Here is a 21,147-nt window from a genome sequence, read left to right as displayed (position 1 = left end):
AGTAAGTGATTAATACCTGTGGGTGCGTTCATATCTCTATATCAGTGTTATAGAGGGCGGACAATTTATGACTTTACCCTGCATAAGCTTCATACAGAGTAAAACAGATTTATTTGGGGTTTGGATCTCATTGGGAGCTGGATATCTGGGTGCTGAAGGCAAGTAACCTGCTGAGCTGTTTTCACTTAAAGCCTGCAGCTTTTGGGTCCAGAGTCTGGGTCCGTGTTGCAGCAGGCCTGTGTGTCTGGCTCACCAAGGCAGGGTTCTGAAGTCCCAGGCTGGCAGAGAAAATGGGCTCAGAGGTAATCTCAGCACATCAGGTGACAGTCCCAGGGGGAACCCTGTGACCGAACCATCAAATTTGTATTCTGGTAGAACCGAGGGGTGCCAGTCAGGATTGGGGCCCCATTATCCTAGATGCTATACAAACATATAGAAAAACTGAGTCCCTGGCCCAGTCTACAACCTACAGCCCTGATCTTGCAAACACTTACGCATGAGTAGCCCCACTGAGCTCAGTGGGTCATTCGTCTATGTTAAGTAGAGCATGTGCCTAATAGTTTGCAGAATTAGGGCATAATTTTAAGAAAGAGTGATCCTAATAAATACTAAGAAGGAAAGTGGGGCAATGGAGAGGTTAAGGGTACAATGATACAGAGTATCAGTGGTTGCTACTGTCGGGTCCATAAGCTTGCTGTGTGTGCAATGTGTTGATTTTAAGGCATTTAATTTACATAATATTACACAGACACAATCCTACATTAATCATTGTGTCAGAGCAGCAGTTGACTAATGTGTAGTAAATAAGGCCTACGGCTGCACCTTGTTCAGTGTTCACAAAACAACATACTCAACAGCTGCTCACTCAGTGAGCACCATCCAGTCTCTGTAGTGAATCAGAGAGGGTCCTACACAACAAATAGTATATGCACATATGTCACATGTGCCACATGAGCTGCACATTAGACAATGTGTATTTCTTTTACACTTAGTTCTGTGGCATTTCCCTAGCTTTGAGAATATTGGGATATGGGCGTTGGAATTTAGTCAGTTTTCATGGTTTGCCAAAACTATGGTTTACAATAAATTCTGAGACAGTTCCAAATTATATTTCTCACTCCTCTTTGAATTACATCAATGTTCTTGTTTTGGGGTGGGTTTAATTAGATGGGGAAAAGCTAAATGGAAAGAAAAGGGAAGGGAGAGGGGACTTGAAGAGGAGGGGAGAGGGTGACACGACAGGGGAAGAGAGGGGAAGAAGAGTAGTTGTGCAGTGACGCTGAGGTAACGACTGTGAGGGAGAAGTTTGGAAAAAAACTGTCAGTTAGCATGGTCTCTGAGCAAAGCTGTCCATGCTTTCAACAACGTACATCACCAGACACTTGGTTAAACCCATTATTTCCATTTGGAGCTTGTCTGTTTTGTTTCTCAGCCAGATTCTACTTTAACTGCCTAAACTTTGTCCCTGTGGAGTCAGACCTTAAAATACTATTTTTAAATGAAATAGTAGCCGTAAGACTTATTAACTTGCAGATTCTTTGTTTTTGACTATTCTTACCTCTTTCTAGTTTCTAGCATTCCACTGTGATAGTGTTCTTTTGTGGGGGCTATTCCTTCCTTTATGCCTAAGGTGACTGTTTCATCTTTAGCAGGAGATATTGCCTAGCTTTTTTCTCTGTCTTGTCACATGCTCTAGACTTTTTTTTTTTTTAAATTACAATGCTAAAGATTTTTGGTCATCTGAGTCATTATTTGGGGGGAGGGATAGCTTAGTGGTTTGAGCATTGGCCTGCTCAACCCAGCGTTGTGAGTTCAATCCTTGAGGGGGCCATTTAGGGATCTGGGGCAAAAATTGGGGATTGGTCCAGCTTTGAGCAAGGGGTTGGACTAGATGACCTCCTGAGGTCCCTTCCAACCCTGATATTCTATGATTTATCATGTGAGAGGGATATCCCACTAACCCAGCCTTACTCTTCTCATAAACAATCATTAATTCTGCCTGTGCTACCATTTGTCTAATAGCACAATTGTGTGTCCATACTGGAACATGTGTGAGTGATGTCAGGGTGCTGCTGCCTTTTAATTATATGTCAGCGTGGAGTGTCCTGTTAGTAGTTCTTGCCAACAATCCTGTTTGCTCATCATGCTCACTTGTAACAGTGCTCTCTGGTTTTCTGTTAAGTTGTCCTTTCCCTTGGTATGGGTACTCTTGACCCTTCTTTGTGCTAGGTTTTGTTTTCTTTCTCTAGTTCAGTTTGTCATGTACTTATTTAATGTGTCCTCCAAAAGAAGCAGAAAAGATTCAAACTTTGTTGCCAATTCTGTTTGCTTCTTTTCAGCTACTTTCCATGTGTCCCCTATATCTTTCATGCTTTGAATGCTCAGTAGCTTCTTTATTGCTCAGAGACTTATTGGTGTTTGTGTATTTTTCACTGTGATAGGTCTGACAATATCCTGCAATTTTCTGGACAAATCGTATTGAACTACGTTAAAATATCTAAGGAGGTCATTGTATTAAGAATGTGAATGGGTTCATGTATTATAATGGGATGGTATGTGACTTCTTATATGGGGGAGACAGCACTCATGTAAACACTGGGAAGTTTTATGTGCTTCAAAGGACTCCTGTTTTGAAACACTGAACCAAACAAGATGTAATTTTTTGTGGAGTGGTTTTAATAGGAAATATTTGGGAAGAGGGGAATGCAAGTTACTCATTTCTGGAGTCATCCTTTTGAAGCTACAAGACAAACCATTGTCTGGCTGATTACCTATTAAAGGTCTCTTCAAAGGCCAAAACTAGATAAATGAGGGACTCTCTAACTTATGGAGGAGCTAGTTCTGAGAAAAAGTGGTTATGAACTGGTGACGACAATTAAAAACTCTGTGTGGGTTTGAAGGACCAATCATTAACCAGAACCATTGCTGAAGTTTGGGGATGATCTCTGGTAAGCCTGTCAGGGTGCGTGTAGGTCCTTTTATTGTTTTTAATGTTTTCTCTGTAATGCTTTTATCTTGAGAATAAAAGCGCTTGCTTAGAAGGAGCTGTTTGGTAACTTATGACTGTGGCAATCACATTGTTGTTAGTCTCTGAAGAGAAAACAAAGTGCAGTTTAGGCAGTCCTTCCTGGGGGGTTATCACAATATAATCAGGGGAAATACCCATGTCAGGAGGGACAAGAGACTCATGACTCCACCCAAGAGAGGTGACTACTGAAGAGCGTGAAGCCTAGAGTGGTTACCCTTGCTGAACCACTAAAGGGAAATGCAGGCGAAGTTGCCCTGACCTGGGATTTCACCATATTTCCCTTCTGCTTTAATTTTTCTTTTTTCTATCAAACAATCCAACTGCCCTGATCCAATTCTCCGTGCTCTAACTTTGCTGCTAGAAGCTACCAATTGCTAGGCAGCATGTTCACTCTTCCTCAGGTTTCCTATGCAACTTGTTGCCATGGTGCTCCCTGTCAGTGTAGGCATATCTGGCAGAGAGCCACCATTCCCAGCTCATATACGTAATACATATTTTCAGATTAATTAGAACTTTATACAGCAGGTAGCTTGAAGACCTAACATGTTTGTCATGATGTTTGGGGTACAACCCAGACCAGTAAGGGTGTGTCTCAACATTTGCCCTGCAACCCTGAGTTCCTCACAGTGCTTTGCTGCTCTAGCATCAAAGGGTGTTACCGAAGAATGGACTCTATTTAGGCTCAACATGATAGAGAACTCAGAGAATCAGGTTTTATCTTGATTGACAGATAGAGAGAAACCTAGTTAGCAACATGTATATTTAGATCATCTAACACTTATCACTGTGAAAGATTCTTTTGGTGATTTATTTTTTTAGAAGCTCTAACACCTCCATTATTTCCAACTCATCTTTGAAATTTCTGCTGGAGAACTCTGGCTAGGGAAGTGTCTTTTCCTGATCCCCTGAAATTCAGTTCAGTTTTAGCTGAGAAGTAAGTTAGTAAAAATCACTGTTTGCTGCCTTTTGTTTGCATGGCTCATGAGAACTTCTGCTGCATGCCAAAATCTATGAACATGAATATTCCAAAGAGCTGGGCCACTTCAAAAAGTAGCAGTAGAAGGCACTGCACTGGTAATACTTGAGAGCTGCCAGAGGAGCTGTAGTGGGAAGCTAAACCTGACAGTTGGCCTTAGCATCCCCTCCCCCCCCGCCCCGGCAATAGAAAAACAACATGGTGCCTGGCTCAGGAGCTCTCCCAGTGTTTGGGGAGAGAGGGCCACTGCTTTTCCCCATGCCCCAGCATGTTGTGTCAGTAGCACAGCCTTCTGCTATTGTCAGTGGCATATTTCAAGCAGCAGAAGTGTTACTTGCTGAACTTCAGGATTCAATCCCTGATGATGCATGATTGTGTAGTTAGTACAGTAGTACATATTAGAATTTGTTTTTACCTTTTTTCCTTTGAAAGAACCCTAAGAAATTATTATTTTTAAAAAATAGCAATATCAAAATATGTTCACACTGCGCTAAGCCAAACACTCAAAAATTAAGATATTGTTGTCTATGCCAGTGCTACTGAAAGTGGTGGTCCGCGGACCGGTGCCGGTCTGCTAGCCATCAGCTGCCGGTCTGTGTGCACATTGGAAAAAAAAATTGCCGGTCCCCCCACATCAGATAGCTTGAGAAGCACTGGTCTATGCAACCTTAATTCGTCCCCCATGTCTATATGCATTATGATGTAGTTATACCATTTTTTCCCTCAGGGCCTCTTCCTCATTCAATGCACAGGATCGATGTGCAAGGGGGCAGAATTATGATTGCCCAGACGATCATAAATCTGGCATTTCTGAACTTTAACTGTTGGACTGTGCAACCAAATTTTAATTTTAACCTAGTTTTTTTTGTAGGAAATTTATAGCATCTCAGTACTGTTTATGATCTGTTCCTTTGATGCTTCTTGTAAGGTATGTCTAATCCTGGACTAATCAACCTCATGGCAGTTTGACAAACCTTTTTAACAGAGGGTTTAGTAAATTAATTTGTTTTACTGCAACTTAGTTAACCCTTACTTTAGCTATTCAAGTTTACCAAGGCCAAGAGTAACTTCCTGTTGCTCTGTCTACTCTTAAATAGCATGCTTTTCAAGCCCTCTTGTTGAAATATTTTCTCACCCTTATTTTGCCAAGTAAAGAGCTTAATCCAAACCCCATTGATGTCCACGGGAATTGTTCCGTTAACTTCAGTGGGTTTGGGTCAGGTTTAAAGTGGATAAATAGTTTAAAAACACAGAACAAAAACACACAATTCTTTGCCTTAGTTGTTGGGAGGAGTGTACTCCATTATGGACAGGGTTTCTGTACAATATTATTTCTTGCTATTAGAATAGCTTCTTTTGTAATGATAATATTAACCCTAATGGTGTGCATCTTTTACTCAAGTATAACCAAGCTTGCTGAAATTTTTTTCAAGATGTCAAAAATTTGGGTAAATTGAATTAAAGTTAAAAGGGGGCAAAACTAATCTACTGGAGTATTAGCAGTACCAAGTTGTCTCAAGCAAAATACCTTCATTAATAACCAGCATCGATCAAGCTCTAACCAAGTTGTAATAATTTATTCTCTTAGAGTAGAAATAATATCTGATTTTTAAAGATGTCATCAGGCATGCTACTCAAGAGTGTATTTGATACTGCACAAAACACAATCTCTGACACGATCTCTGCTCTATGGTACTAAAATCTAAACAGTAAAAACTACACAGACATTAAGTACCCTGGATGAGCTGAGGAAGCCTGTTACAGTGATGAAATACTTTCATTAAATATGTAAAAGCACTTTCTATATGTAGAATATATTGCATATTAGTTAATGTATAATAAGTACTGTAATCTAAGTGAAGAACTTTGCAGAAATCCACGATGGGTGTATCTCTCTCTCTTTGTGAAGGTGTCTTATTAACCCAACTTGAAAAACGTCCGTGATTTTGGGTTTCAGCTAAGTTAAACTCTTCTACATTTTCCCCCAGCCTACATCTGAATTAATTTTGTATTTTTTCTCTCTCTAAATGATTCCAGCAATGAAATGGGCATATTGTGAAATGCTGACAGTTTCATTCCACATATCTGCCAGGGCTATTTTAATTGCTTAGACTTTATCATTGAAACAATGGATGTCTCATTTATTTTCTGTTTTCATCACTTTAGTAAGCAGTTTGGTTTTCTGTAACCATTATAATGTTGCCAGTATCCATTGTTTTATAGGTGGTATATTTGCACTTGTGCTACACAGAGAACCTCTCACCAAATTATGCTATTATTTTGTAGCATCTCACTGATTGGTCAAGCACCAGTATTCAAAATCGCTTCAACCTCTGAATTTGAGAGAAAATGACCTGTATGAGAGATTCCTTTGACACTTAAGTTACCCTTTCCTAACTGAGTTTTAAAAATACATAAATTATTAAGTTATATGTAACTTGCAATGTGGGAAATGAAAGTTAAATAAAATTTTACCAGTCTTTTCTTAGATTTATCTCTCTCTTTTTTCCCCTAAAGAAAGAAACTAAAAGAGTTGGTAGACAAATATTTTCAAATAGTAGTCATACATTTGGCATTGAAGCAACTTGCTGGCAATCTGCAGACAGAATTTGAAAGGTTCCTTTCAGAAAGCGTCTGTCTGAAATTACATAAAACAGCCTGTTGATGAACCTGCATCTAGAGGCATCTTTCTGCTCGTACCCAGAAAGAATTATTCGGTTTTTGTTGTTTACTCGTATAATGGCAACTGGTACCTAAACAATAGTGAAGAATCTGTTCATGGTTCAGTTATATACTTGTTTGCTGCTTTAATGTGTTCACTCGTCTCTACACATCAATAATTTAATGCAATATTGAGGTAGATACTTACTAATCCTTAGAGTATGGAGGATATAGATGTTCAGTGTTACACACTGAAGGCTGTGTTGTGTACAATTGGCATTATGTGTATTCCTTTAACACCTAGAGACCATTCATAAAATCAGAATCCCCATTTGTCATAAATATAAAGGGAAGGGTAAACCCCTTTGAAATCCCTCCTGGCCAGGGGAAAGCTCCTCTCACCTGTAAAGGGTTAAGAAGCTAAAAGTAACCTTGCTGGCACCTGACCAAAATGACCAATGAGGAGACAAGATACTTTCAAAAGCTGGGAGGAGGGAGAGAAACAAAGGGTCTGGGTCTGTCTGTAGTCCTCTTGGCCAGGGACAGAACAGGAATGGAGTCTTAGAACTTTTAGTAAGTAATCTAGCTAGGTATGTGTTAGATTATGATTTCTTTAAATGGCTGAGAAAAGGATTGTGCTGAATAGAATAACTATTTCTGTCTGTGTATCTTTTTTGTAACTTAAGGTTTTGCCTAGAGGGGTTCTCTATGTTTTTGAATCTAATTACCCTGTAAGATATCTACCATCCTGATTTTACAGGGGGGATTTCTTTATTTCTATTTACTTCTATTTTTTATTAAAAGTCTTCTTGTAAAACACTGAATGCTTTTTCATTGTTCTCAGATCCAAGGGTTTGGGTCTGTGGTCACCTATGCAAATTGGTGAGGATTTTTATCCAACATTTCCCAGGAAAGGGGGGGTGCAAGTGTTGGGAGGATTGTTCTTAAGATCCAAGGGTCTGGGTCTGTAGTCACCTAGGCAAATTGGTGAGGCTTTTTACCAAACCTTGTCCAGGAAGTGGGGTGCAAGGTTTTGGGAAGTATTTTGGGGGGAAGGACGCGTCCAAACAGCTCTTCACCAGTAACCAGTATTAGTTTGGTGGTGGTAGTGGCCAGTCCAAGGATAACGGGTGTAATATTTTGTACCTTGGGGAAGTTTTGACCTAAGCTGGTAAAGATAAGCTTAGGAGGTTTTTCATGCAGGTCCCCACATCTGCACCCTAGAGTTCAGAGTGGGGGAGGAACCTTGACACCATTATATTGCCTGCTCTAGAAAAATACAACAAAAAGGTGGTCCATATCCAAAATAGGGTCTTACAATAAGTTTTTTTTAGGATTTTTCTATTTCTCTTGAATCACTGAAGCAAGTTTCATCTTGCTCCCTTGTGACGTTCTGGATGATGCCTCTCCGTTTCTTCCCATTTTCCATCAGCTGGGAGCCTTAGATTACCTGCCCTTCTTTAGAATTCTAATAGTCCCATCTCTGTAACTGCTAATACTGGTTGCTTTCTGTTGTTTCTTGCTGGTTCCTAGGAGTAGAGGGAGACTATATTGGCAGGCAACAGGGATGAGATGTGCCTGTGGCAGGACAGGTCAGCACTTGACCCACCCAGAAGTCCTGCCCTATTTTCCCAGTAGCTAGAAACCCTTTCTGGCAGGCTTATTGCTCTCTGGTGGCTCTGCTGTAATTTCTCAGGTGATAGGAAATCTGCTAATTTCCAACGAGTTCGAATACTGCACTTTGTATTTTACTGCAGAAAATAAAATACACAAATATATTAAAAAATGTAATAGTGTTAAGTCCTTTTGGAATGAATGGGATTTTCAATATTCATTGTAATGTTTTTGTGCTAAGCATTACTGTATACTGAGAAACTTTTTGCAGTACTTTGCAAAGAACACAAACTCTATAGTAAGAATATTTGATTTAGTTTGATTTAAATTCCCAAAAAAGGAGGATTATTTTTAGTTACCCACTAAAAATTAAACTCATAAGACGTGAAATATCACCCCCTGGACTAATGCCTTCTCATCAAGGATTCAGCTTTTTAGAGCAAATACTTCATTGTTATGGGTTTAGGGCTATATTTAGAAATGAATGTAGCTGCCTTCTATTGAAATATTCTTAAAAATCATTCATGGTGAAGTGAGTCAATTTATTTTAAAGATTCCTTTTCATCATTCTTAATCACTTGAATAGCTTTTTGGGAGTTATTCCTCCCCCGTTCTACACTTCGCAGTTAATTCTCTCCATGTTGTTTGCATGACAAGTACTTGAATGCAAAACTTATGGTGACAAAGAAGGCTCTACCCTAATTTATGTGATTAAAAATGTGTGGCAGAGAAGAAAAGGTTTAAGTAAGCACTCCACTTGTGCACTGTCTGGGTTTAGTGTGAGGATCATTAGCTATTATAGGAAAAGAAAAATTATTACAATAAATTATGTGAATCATCTTCATAGTAACTTTTTTTACATAAGCGCTTGATAGTGGTGGTGAAATGTATACTAAAATATCAATAGTTTTTTTTTACTTTATTAAATAACTTCCAATTCCATTGTTGCTAACTTTAAGAAATAAAATGGTTGCTTAAACCAACCGGGGTTTTCTGCTGCATAGAAAATATATGCTACTTGTTCTACCTGGACAATGAAATCATAATGTTGTAATTTATATTTATGGCCTCACAGTAGTCGTCTTGGTTCCTGCTTGTCATGTCATAAAATAAGAATGTAACTTCACAGGAGAAAACTGAATCGTATCCTATGCTGGTGTCCAGTGGTGTGGGAGAGGACCTTTGGAACCTCTCTTCTTGACATCCTTCCTTCATGAAAACAATAGTGCATAAGTATAGGTGTGTCCTAGGGGGTGACCAAGCTGACATGTTTGTGCTGCGTCACATCACCAGGAGGCCGTGGTGTGAGCTAGCTAGTGTTCATGCTGCCATCATTAAGCACTTGGCAAGAGATGGTGGTGCACAGGTTGCTCCTGATCAGAAAAGCATGAAAGTGCACCCTAGAATCCAGAGCTCAGCTATGTTTTGTCTCCAGGACGGTCTCTCTGTTTGTACCAGCTAGGGAATGTGCAACCGGCCTATAAGGGAAATTCACACATCTGTCATATGAATGGGAGGGGGGATGATAAAACCTTGCTTTTTACGTCACACTTTAAAGATTATAAACGCTGTCTGTCTGGTTGGATGAGGGACAAAAAAGTGATTTTTGTTTGTTTTTGTTTTTAATGATTTGACATTCCAGAAAAGAGAACTGAGGTAATTTTAGTGATTTTTTTTTTCTAAATGTCGTCTTGGCCTAATGCAAGACTTTTGTCTGCAGTCATTTCCATTCTGAGGTTGCCCATTCTGCGTCCTGTGCATTTTCAGGTTGCCAGGAAATTGTATTGTCGTTGTTTTTCTTCACACTGTACTGAATGCCATATTGAAATGAATATAGTGCAAAGAAAATACACGAAAAGAAGAACACAAGGGAATCTCGTGATTCAAGAAGCCAGGGGGGAAATTGGGGATTTAGACAAGTCCTCAAATTTCATGTCTGAATCCCAACATCTCAGTAGTTTGGGAATATTCTGATTGGATATTTGGATGATTTTGGCTTGTCACTAATAGAAATATTCACTAAATAACTCTGATCCTATGGAAGAGGAATAGCGCCTTCCTGCTTTGTGGTCAGGACCCACGAGAGAGATGAGAAATGTAATCAAAAGCATAACAGGATGGTACAAATCAAACTTGAGTGATTGTTCTTTTTTTGGGGATATCAATGAAAACCCTCCATTAATAGTAAGATTTGGATGCTGATTGATTCTCTGCTCTATTTTAGGAGATCAGTTGTTCAACTTGAGCTCATGTAGTTGTGGGTTGTTTGTTTTTGTTTTGTTTGTTTTTTAAAAGGACCATATTTATTATATCTTACAATTTGTAGCTTGTAGCGAACCATATTTTATTATGGCCTGATTGCATGATCTCATCTCATATGGATATTTATTGCTTATGCGAAACAGATAAGAATTTGCAGTGTGTGTTGCTGATGGTCTTGGATATAAGTAAGACTGAATGGTATAGGTATGTTCAATTACCGGGTTTTGGTGGCTTGATATTTAGATTTGTGAGGAAATTTAGATTTATGGGAAACTTGTATTTTTTTCTTTTGGAGAAAAATGGTTGGGCTCAGAAGTACTCTCCTGGACAGTTGCATGCAGACTTGGCCAAATTCTTTACTCCTATAAATTGGTACAAGTCAGTTTACACCAGCAGAGAATTTGGCTCAGTAACTGCAGTACAGATGTTCCTTACCTTACTAGTTCTAATTTTCAAGGCAACAGTCAATATGGCATAACATTTGGAGCTCCGTTACTTGCCTTTTGGTACGTAATGCTTTTAGGCCTAGTTTCTACCATCCTTCCTCACATGGCATTAATATTTTACTCTGAACAGGTTGTCATAGGACTATTCAAGTAGTAAAATACTGCTCTAGGTGAGTAAATGACTCTTCCTGAGTACGTATGGGCTGCAGTTAAATAAGCTGTGAACATGTTTTGGACTTGGATACCTAAATACTTCGTATGAAAAATTTCTGACAACCCTGAATAAATCTGTTCTAAAAAACATAGTGGACAAAGTGCATAAAATAAGTTGTTACACAGATGTTTCTATATTCGTCTAGGAGTAGAAGTAGAAGCTTAGCTTAGTAAAGTGTCAAATACTCAGTTGATACTTCAAAACCACTAGTTTACCAGAAGCTTGTTAATCCCAGCGAAGTGGTGGGTTCAGTTTTATGTCAAAACATCTGCTTGTGTATAACTTTCTCTGGGGGGGGGTGGGAGGGGAGGAAGTGTACTTACGTACTTGAATTTGGCCAGCTCAGCTGCTTGGCTGCATGATAGCACTTGAATTAGTCATGGGAAAAGGCCAGTCTTTGAATGTTATCTGTCAACTGATTTATTTTGTACATATAATAGTGTTGTAACTTATTTGATGAAAAGCCCATCAACAAAATGGATTACATCATCTGAAATGTAGCTTTGCATCATTCCTCTTGAGTTGCTAGAAAGAAGAATAAATTAATATTTCAACTTCCTAGCTTTGAAGGGTATAGACAATATACCTGATGGATTTAATCATCCTTGTTTGAGTGGGAAGAAAAGGAGATACTTAAAGGTGACTGCCAGGGAAAAAATGGGTTGCTTTTTTGGCTCTTGTATAAAGAGATTCTGAACAGCTTTTTATTGTTTGTTAACCTTAGAAATGCTAGGAATGTCCTCTGTTGGAGGATTTAAGGGTGTAAAAAGGATTTTAATCTTAGAAATAGCTCTTTTAACCCTTTATTGAAGAGAGGATGTTGGAACTTGACCAAAATGATCTTTTCTCCCAACTGTTTAAGGTAAAAAAACCCCTCAGTTTTAAATTATCCGAATAAGAATAAAGTGCCATCACAATCAGGTTTCACTTCCTTGCTCTGTGATGTAATATAATCTTGCTAATTCTCAGTGGTCCATACAGTTTTAGGTTGCCTACGCCATGTAGAACCAGTTGCAAGATCTCAGATGCTTGTTGGGTAGACAATATGACTTTCTAAAGTAATTCAGTAAAACACCAGCAGAAAAATCCAACATTTAGGGGATTCTTTGTAGACCATGAAGAAACAAAGGGCACAAGAACTCCCCACCATTGCCCCCTTCTTGCAGATCAACTTTAACTTACCAGGGTCCAGATTCTGCTACTCGTACTTACAGTTAGTAGTACCTTATTCCACAAGCAGTCCTATTGAAATGAATAGGACTGTGAGTTAGAGTAGCAGAATCTTGCCCTAGGTGGTCTTTAGGGAGCTGTAGCTCTTTAGCTCTGTTATAGCAGCTCACTGGATTTGGGAGACCTCAATTAAATTCCCAGCTCCACCACAGACTTTTTTGTGTGTGATGTTGGACAAGCCACTGAGAGTATGTGTACACTGAAGGGGGGAAAAAAGTCTTAGCGCTTGGGTCAACTGATTCGGGCTTGTAGGGCTCATGCTGGGCGGTTAAAAATAGCAGTGTAGATGTTTCCACTCTGAAACGTGCTGCCAGTCTCTTCCCCTCCTCCCCCCTCCAACCCTCGCAGGTAGACATATCTTCCGTCACTCTGTGCCTGAAATCCCCATTTGTAAATTGTGGATACTAATACTTTCCTACCTCACAGGGGCGTTGTGTGGATACGTACATGAAAGATTGAGGTGTACAGGTACTGTGGTGATGGGGGACATATGAATATCTTACATTTATGTTAAATATTGTAAGAGCTGAACCCCTATCTTCATGGAATAATTTCTGTTAGTTTGTAAGCGTAGTGTCTTTGGTAAAGAAAGTAGGAGTTTCTTTAGAAATTCAGTTTTCCATTTCTTGTTTTGAAAATAATGCCATCTTAAATATGAATTATAAAAAGGAAATTTTATTTTACTGCCATCTTAAGTTTTCATTATATTTTATATAAATAAAATAAAAAATTTATATATATAAATAAATCATTTGTATGTGATTTCTAAGATTTATATAAATCTTAGAAATCACATACAAATGACTCTTATTTTTAAAGACTCCAGAATATATATAAAAGAAATCATATACAAATGACCTTTTTTTACACTATGCCATTTGTCAATACACATTTTTCTCTCTACTGTAAATATGGCAAGCGAAGTTTTCAATCTAAATAACGTGTGTAAGAAGAACTTCAGAATGGCATGTATCTAACAATGAATTTATTTTGCTAAGGCACATTTGAAAGATTTTGTTTTCCCCTGCAAAAGCATTTGAATATTTCTTTTTTAATATTTCAGTCATTATTTAACCTGCTGGAGTTTCGAAGACTAGTTTTGAACTACAGTCCACCTGCAAGCGCTCAAGATTTGCCCCGAAACCAAAAGGTAAAATTAGAAACCTATATTTCCAGTGACTAACATGGCATTTCTGTAGTAATTTCAGTTTCATACTGTGTGTGACTGCTAGTTGTTAGTAATTTCAAAGGCACTAAATATATTTACTTTGTGCTTTTTGTAGGAAGGGGAGATTGGAGGCATTGTAAATTCATGGTAGAATGTAGGGCTGGGAGTTAGGAGATCTGGATTTACTACGCTTGGAAGGCTTCAATAGCATAGTTATACAGGCATACTATACGAGCAAAACATTTCCAGTATGGATGCAGCTGATAGCAGCAAAATTTCACTTTTGTTGTTGCAAGTTAATTCTACCACCCCGTGCAAAATAAGCTAGACTGGCCAAAGCACAGTTTTGCCTGTATAACTGCATCTACACGAGGGGCTTTTGCCAACACAACTGTGTAGATCACAGATCGCGTCTCATCACACCCCTTAACTAATATAGCTATGCCAGCAACAGTTTGTAGCCTAGACCTGGCTACACTCACTGTTTAATATTGGGCCTGATTTTCACAGATCTTAATTATCCACAGATCCTCCTTTTGAAATTAAGTACTGTACTATTTACTGATTCATCCTCTCTCAACAGACTTGGGAGGCAGGCTGGTTTTGTGCCTGTGGCTCTAGAATGGGACTTAGGATTGAATTCCTAGCTTTGCCTCAGACTTCCTGTGTGACCTTGAGTGAATTACTTAATCTTCTGTGACTCAGTCCACAGTGTGACAAAATAGGGATAATAACTTCCTTGCTCCTGGGTGTGTTTGAGAGCATAAATTCATAGGTACTTGGGATGCTCAGATTCTACAGCGATGTGAGACAGGAGCAAGGAAAGCCTGGAGATGTTCATGGCCTGATTTTCAGAGGTTGGTCAACTGTAAGTCACGGCATCTCTGAGTCATTTGAGTAAGACCACAAGACGGTGCGCAACTGGTACCATGTAGGCTGTAGTAGGAACTTATTAAGGCGGGGTAAAGGGACAATGTATTCCATTAATTGAAAGAGGTCTGATCGCAACATAGCTTTCCACAGCCAAATAGCTGTCCTAAAATATTTTTCTTTGCACATTTATCCACTGATCTCTGTCTAGCATCTCGACATCAGTTACATTACCTGTCTTACTGGCAACTACACATACTCTTGAGTTCCTTGTCTTGCTTTTCTAGCACTTAAAATATATTAGGTGGCATCAAGTAAATGAGCTTCAATTGTTGCAATTGGAGAAGAATCTCCTACACAGCGGTTAGCACTTGCAGTATTATACAGATTCCATTTCCAAACATACTATCTTGTAGACACTCTGACCATGTCAGACTTTGTCAGACTAATGATGCATGGAATAGCACAATGTCAGCCAAACGTATGGGCTTGAGTGTAGGCATCTTGGCAGCTGGTATACTGGAGATTCAGATTGGGTTGGTGAGAGCAAGAATCCTTGGTAAGGGTCTATATTGCCCTTCTATGTTTAATGGTAACTTATGTTTTATAGACCACCTTCCACCCTGAGGGGAATGAATAAAGTAAATTGATGTACATGCATCTCTTTATCTACCACTGGAAAGTGGCCACCTCTGTGCTGAAATGCTTTTTGTTCTCATAGCAATGCAATTATTTGGTGCGAAGGGATCATATCCAATTGAAACTGCAGGGAGAATTCAAGAAAATTACTGGTTAACACTTGGACAGATATCAGAGCAAAGACCCTTGCTTTTAGGATGCATCTTCACTAGGAAAAAGGTGTTTTCTTAAGTCATGTTAGCTAACCTGGTAACCTAAGCTATGTCTACACTAGCACTTACGTCAGCAAACTTTTTGTCATTCAAGGGTGTGAAAAAATACACTCCTGAGTGACATAAGTTTTTTGTCTGCATAAGCACTTGTGTGTACAGTGCTATGTCAGCAGGAGACACTCTCCTGTCGACGTAGCTTCCGCTGATGGTTGAGTTGGTTTTATTATGTCGACGGGAGAGCTCTCTCCCATCAGCATAACGCAGCTACATGAGCACTTTTACAGCAGCACAGCTGTATCGGAACAGCTGTGCCAGTCTAAGATAGTAAGTACACATGGCCTGAGACAAGAGAAAATCTTAGTGAAATGAGGCACGGTATAGTTTAACATTGGCTAGCAATTGAGGTGAACTGTTTATCTTCGTTAGGATTGTATCTTGTGTTAGCTACCATGTGTTAGCTAGCACGAGTTAAGAATGCACCATTTTTTCCCCTAGTGCAGACAAGGCCTTATTGACTACAAAGTTTCAAAATCTTTGTTTTATGTCTCTTCATGCTCTGATGAACTGAGAGTGGGGTTGGATGCCAGGAACTCCTCAGTTTAATTTTGGCTTTGCTTTTGACTTCTCTGTGGGTGGGTGTGCTTGGATAAGTTACTTAAACTTTGTTTTCAACTTTTCTCACTGGTGAAAGAGCTGTACTATATAAAGGAAAGTTTTGCACCATAGGCAGTACCATTTCCTGCAGCCACGAACTATTTCTTCAACACTGTTCCCATCCCGGTATTTAACTGATATCACTCAGTTCAGCAAACAAATCTGATAGAACCACACTAAGTGGGTTGGCTCCAGGCCACTTGCTCATAGTCAAGGAGATATGCATTATAGCTTTTCGCTGCTGGTGTAACTTTGGGAGACAACATAAGCTACTGTAACCACATGGTACCATATTTTGGCCTGTAGAGTAGGGCATAGTATTACGGATTATGAGGGAGACGACATAGTAATGTTAAATCCATATTTTTGTGACCACATATTTGAATTTGAAACTAAAACAAAGAAGGTAGTGGTATTGATGGTCACATTTACATAAAATAGTCATTTTCAAGTGCACATCGATAGAAGCATACTGGAATAATTTAAATAGTAGATTTAATCTATTGTAAAAGCTTTAGCATAACTTGAAAATTTGTGGTAGTTCAATTTTAATCAAATTTATAATGCACTACATTATAAATACAGTTGTTTTTTTTAAAACTAATTTATTTCAGCATAACTACTGGCAGGTTAAATTACACCTCTACCCCAATATAACGCGACCTGATACAACACAAATTTGGATATAACGCTGTAAAGCAGCGCTCTGGGGGGGGCGGGGCTGCGCGCTCTGGTGGATCAAAGCAAATTCGATATAACGCGGTTTCATCTATAACACGGTAAGATTTTTTGGCTCCTGAGAACAGCGTTATATTGGGGTAGAGGTGTATTTGAATTTTACAAATTGCTATAGACAAAGAAAACTGTATAAATTATTTTTCTATAAATTCTTTCTGAATAGTTTTTCTGCTAAACACAATTCTGTTTCAGTTGTAGACACAAACTCTTCAAAATTTAGTTTACACTGTGCTAAATGAGCGTTGTCTTATAGACATTCACTGTTCTCCCTTGTTATAATGCAAAAATTTGTTGTGGACCTGTATTTATAGTGTTAGGAACTGTACAGTATTTGCTAGAAGATTCTAGACTGTGATTGGTCAGGTATTGCTAATTTTTGGTGTCATGGTAGTGCCTAGAAATTCTGGTCACTGTGTTCATAAACATTATGAAAAGATTGTTTCTGTCTCAGAGTTTACAGTTTGTCCCCCATTCTGCACAGGCTTATACACTGAGAGTTCCTCTTAAAGCCAGTGGGGCTATTCCCTTTGGCTAAAGTTAAATATGTGTCTAAGTCTCTGCAGAGTTGGAGTCTCTGTGATTGTATGACAAGGGACTGCTGTCTGCATGAGTACCCCTAACAAGTCAGAAGTAGGAATGAGATGAGCATTTCAGTTAGGCCTAAAACTCTTCAGAATGTTGTCAGAATTTTAAAACCGCGCCACCTTCCTCCTACCCAATGCTTTCCTGGAAGATACTACATGCAGTCTAGTCTAAAATACAAACTATGAAAAGATGAACATTAAAATTGAAACTTCCTGGTAGAAGAATACCACTGTGTGAAATTCTGTCCACCTGAACAATTTAAGACTCTAAAATGGAAGAAAACTAAATTGCTAGGAACACCTAAATAAAAATCTGATTTAAATTTAAAAAGCCAGTTTTAAAAGTTTAAAAAACATTATTTTTATTAACATTGGAAAGAAGTGTGTATTAAATTAAATGAAGGTTCTATGAATATTGCTCTTTTTGACTTTCTGTGAAGTAGGTTGGAAGAGCAGGTAAATCTACTTGGAGGCCTATATGAATATGAAAGGTATTTAACATGCATGCAGAATATATTCATAATCATTATTCCTACTTTAAAATTTGTGAGACACAATTTTTATACACATTGCTCTTAAACATACCAGGTAGCATTCCACAGAACTGCCTAAACAAGTCCGTTCTTTGTTTGTTTAGACTGCAGTTGTTTGTTACAGAGCGATCAATACCAGTTTGACAAGCAGGCTTGACATCTATACCATGTTAGGGTGTTGGTACATTTAATTTATATTTGGAATAAGTAGTCTTTGTCCTTCCTAATTAACGAGCATCATTCATGAGCAGTATCTTCTACCCTTTCAGAAGCCAGAGAGGTGTGGCTAGTGTTGTACAGTAGTACCTGTAACCTGGCTTAAATTAAACCTTTACATTTCAATTCACTAGATTTTGATTTTGCAGGCTAGAAATATTTCTAGGCTCCCCTTATTATTTTTGTTTCTCTCCTGAAATTAGAAAGAGAACTACATATTACCATACAGGTATTTTTAATAGGATTGGAGGAGATAGAGCAGGTCATTATGTAGGGGATCTTGCACCTAATTCCATCAAGGGAAGCAGTAATAATGCACACTATCTTTGCAAATTTATGGCCCACCTAAAGCACACGTATTCCAGGGAGTTTGCTGAAACAGTGAGTTCATCAGAAGCAGATGGACAAAAAATCTGAGTAGAACTGATATAAGATGGTTCCAGCTTTGTTTCCTAGGGTTTTTGTAGTTTAGTTCTAAATATGTCTAGTGATGGGGTTTCTGCTACTTTCTTTGGGAGGCTTTTACAGACTGATCATTTAAACTGATAAATCTCACTGCTGGAAGATTTTAAGTTCTTTTTCTTAGATTTAATCTCATTACTCTTGTTAGTCTCTTCTTGGACCCACTCTTCTTCCCCCTCCTTAGTGTGCCTACACACTAAATATTTCTAGGCAATTATATTATCATCACACCCCATCCTCAGTTAGCCAACATACTTTTTAATCACAGTGTAAAGTAAATGGTATAGTTAGCAAATGGTAGTTAGTACAGGAATAGTTAATATTCAAGCAAACATGGATTACAGTTGATCTCATGTAGAAGTTCACTTTATAAAATGAAATGCTATTGAGCTGAAAGATCATTAGATAGTATAATTTTTTCCCTGGTGTTAACTGTAAATTGAGAATATCATCTTGAACCTTATAGTTAGTCATGGAAGGATTACATTTTTATTGGTAATTGTCAGTAAACATTGATTTTATCATACACACACAAACTGATGAAAAAAATTTTCATCCGTGATAACAGAAATTTACAGATGGGCAAAACAAGAAAAATGCTGCTTGAAAACTTTAATTAGAATAAAAATCCAGCAAGTTAGACTTTTGAATTAGGCTTGTTACAAATGGACTAGCGAATGAATAGCAAAAATAGGTATGCTTTGTTGATTTAAGGATATTTATTTTCTATATTTTGACACAGTGTTGACAGTTTGTGTTTTAAGTGTATAAAGGTTTAACAATTAAATCTGAACATCTACTGTCATTAAATAATTGTATAATGATACTATAATTTCCTGCAACTGTTAAAAAATGTAAATTGGTTAAAAAAATTCATCAACATAAAATTGATATCTGTCAGTTACAAAAAAAAAATCAAAATCAAATTCTGTAAGCCTATTTATAGTATTAAACACAACCCCACGCTTCCACCACTTACGCTGTTCAGCTATGCCTGATGTCTGAAGGCTAAATAGCCATTAAAGTCTAGTTTCTAAGGGCTTGTCTACACCTATGGTGTTGCAGTGGCACAGCTGCACCATTGTAGCGCTTAGTGAAGACGCTACCTAGGCTGATGTGAGAGCTTCGCCAACTTTGAGAGGCCGTAGCTATGTCCATAAGAGTAGCCCTCCTGTTGAAATAGCACTGTGTATACCAGGAGTTTGGTCAGCGTAACTGCGTCACTCAGGGGTATGAATTTTCCGCACCTCTAGTGACATAGTCTTACCGACATAAATTCATAGTGTAGACCAGGGCTTAGAAGCTAAATTTCACTACTCAAGTTTGACTGCATTTTTTGCTGGAGTGCTTTTTTTGGGTGGAGGGGGAATCCACATTCCACGTAACAGCACGAGTCAAACAAAAGCCATGTGGCACAGCATGAGCAATGCATGAGTAAGTTTGCATCCAATATGGCAGCAGACTGAATATTAGTACGTGTGTAATATGCTCCCAGTTTACACACTATCTTTATAGTTACAAGATTGATAAAGTACTTCATGGAAAATTGTTGAATGTTTGTTTTTATTCTTTTTTAAATACAGGAACATAGGAATTTGCCTTTCATGCGTGAATTGAGGTATCTCTTTGCACTTCTCGTTGGTTCAAAGAGAAAATATGTTGATCCATCTAGAGCAGTTGAAATTCTTAAAGATGCATTCAAATCAAATGATTCTCAGCAGGTAATATTTATTATAATTGTATTTAAAATTGGATCTCCCTATGATCTCTGAACAGTAGTAAATATTTAACCTAAATAAAAAGCAAAATATACTATGTTCATAGTTGGTGACCATAAGATTTCTAATTCTCCTTTATTCACTTAATTGTTGTCCACGTGCAATGTTCTATGATCTCATTGGAGTGCTGCTTTCAGACACAAGGTCTAAATCCATTTTCCAAATGGAAGGAAGTTTGTGGCAGAGTGTGCCTGACATAATCCATGCTTTTAAATTAACCCTCCCCTGCCACACTCAAACAAAAAAAACAACTTCAAAGCAGTGATATATATTACTTTACAAAGATTTTTACCAGAACCATGCTCTTGAGTTCCAGCCTCATGTGTAAGATCCAGAAGTTAAATGGAGTTAGTAGTCTTTGGCAGAGCCTTACTCATGGGGAGCGCATTAGAGCCCTGAACTGGACTATTTTTAATCCCACTTCCGTCCCATTCCACAATACCCGCTTCCGCTATTATGGCAGTGGGTCCTGCGGGACCTGTAGGATCCTGGTCCCGCTGCAGGGCTCTACAGCATATCTCAATTATTAATCTTGGATCCCCAGATGGGAGGAATGGGCTAGATATTGATTCATTTGGAGAGTTTTGGTACTTCATTTTGTTCTAAATCATAACTATTACATTTTACTGTTTCCAAGTAGTTTGTTTCTACTTAAATCTGTCATTTTATCCACATGGACTTGGTGGCTAAATCATTTGCTTACGGTACACTGAGTTCAGCGTTCCACGTGGATAGCATCAATCGCCACATGTCACATACCAAAGGACTTAGAGATGTATTGGAGCACGGGGGGTGCATGAGATCTCTGAGATCTGCCTAAGTATTAGGGATGTCTGGATAGTACTGACTGTTGAGGAACACA

The 21,147-nt window shown here is 38.4% G+C and overlaps 1 protein-coding gene across 7 annotated transcripts in view; it reads left to right on the top strand.

Annotated features, from left to right (window-relative positions):
• The window catches only part of USP25 (ubiquitin specific peptidase 25), a 147,080-nt gene that overhangs the window by 67,718 nt on the left and 58,215 nt on the right, over nt 1-21,147 (top strand). For 6 of the 7 annotated variants that reach the window (XM_073303658.2, XM_073303650.2, XM_073303634.2 and 3 more), the window contains exons 6-7: nt 13,495-13,581; nt 20,091-20,228. In XM_073303658.2, the coding sequence (XP_073159759.2) occupies nt 13,495-13,581; nt 20,091-20,228 (225 nt within the window). The remainder of the gene's footprint in view (nt 1-13,494; nt 13,582-20,090; nt 20,229-21,147) is intronic. The other variant, XM_073303641.2, reaches the window with a different exon arrangement.

The sequence above is a fragment of the Lepidochelys kempii genome, chromosome 1, assembly GCF_965140285.1.
Source record: "Lepidochelys kempii isolate rLepKem1 chromosome 1, rLepKem1.hap1, whole genome shotgun sequence".
Classification (NCBI taxonomy): Eukaryota; Metazoa; Chordata; order Testudines; family Cheloniidae; genus Lepidochelys; species Lepidochelys kempii.
This window is presented reverse-complemented; position numbering and strand designations above follow the sequence as displayed.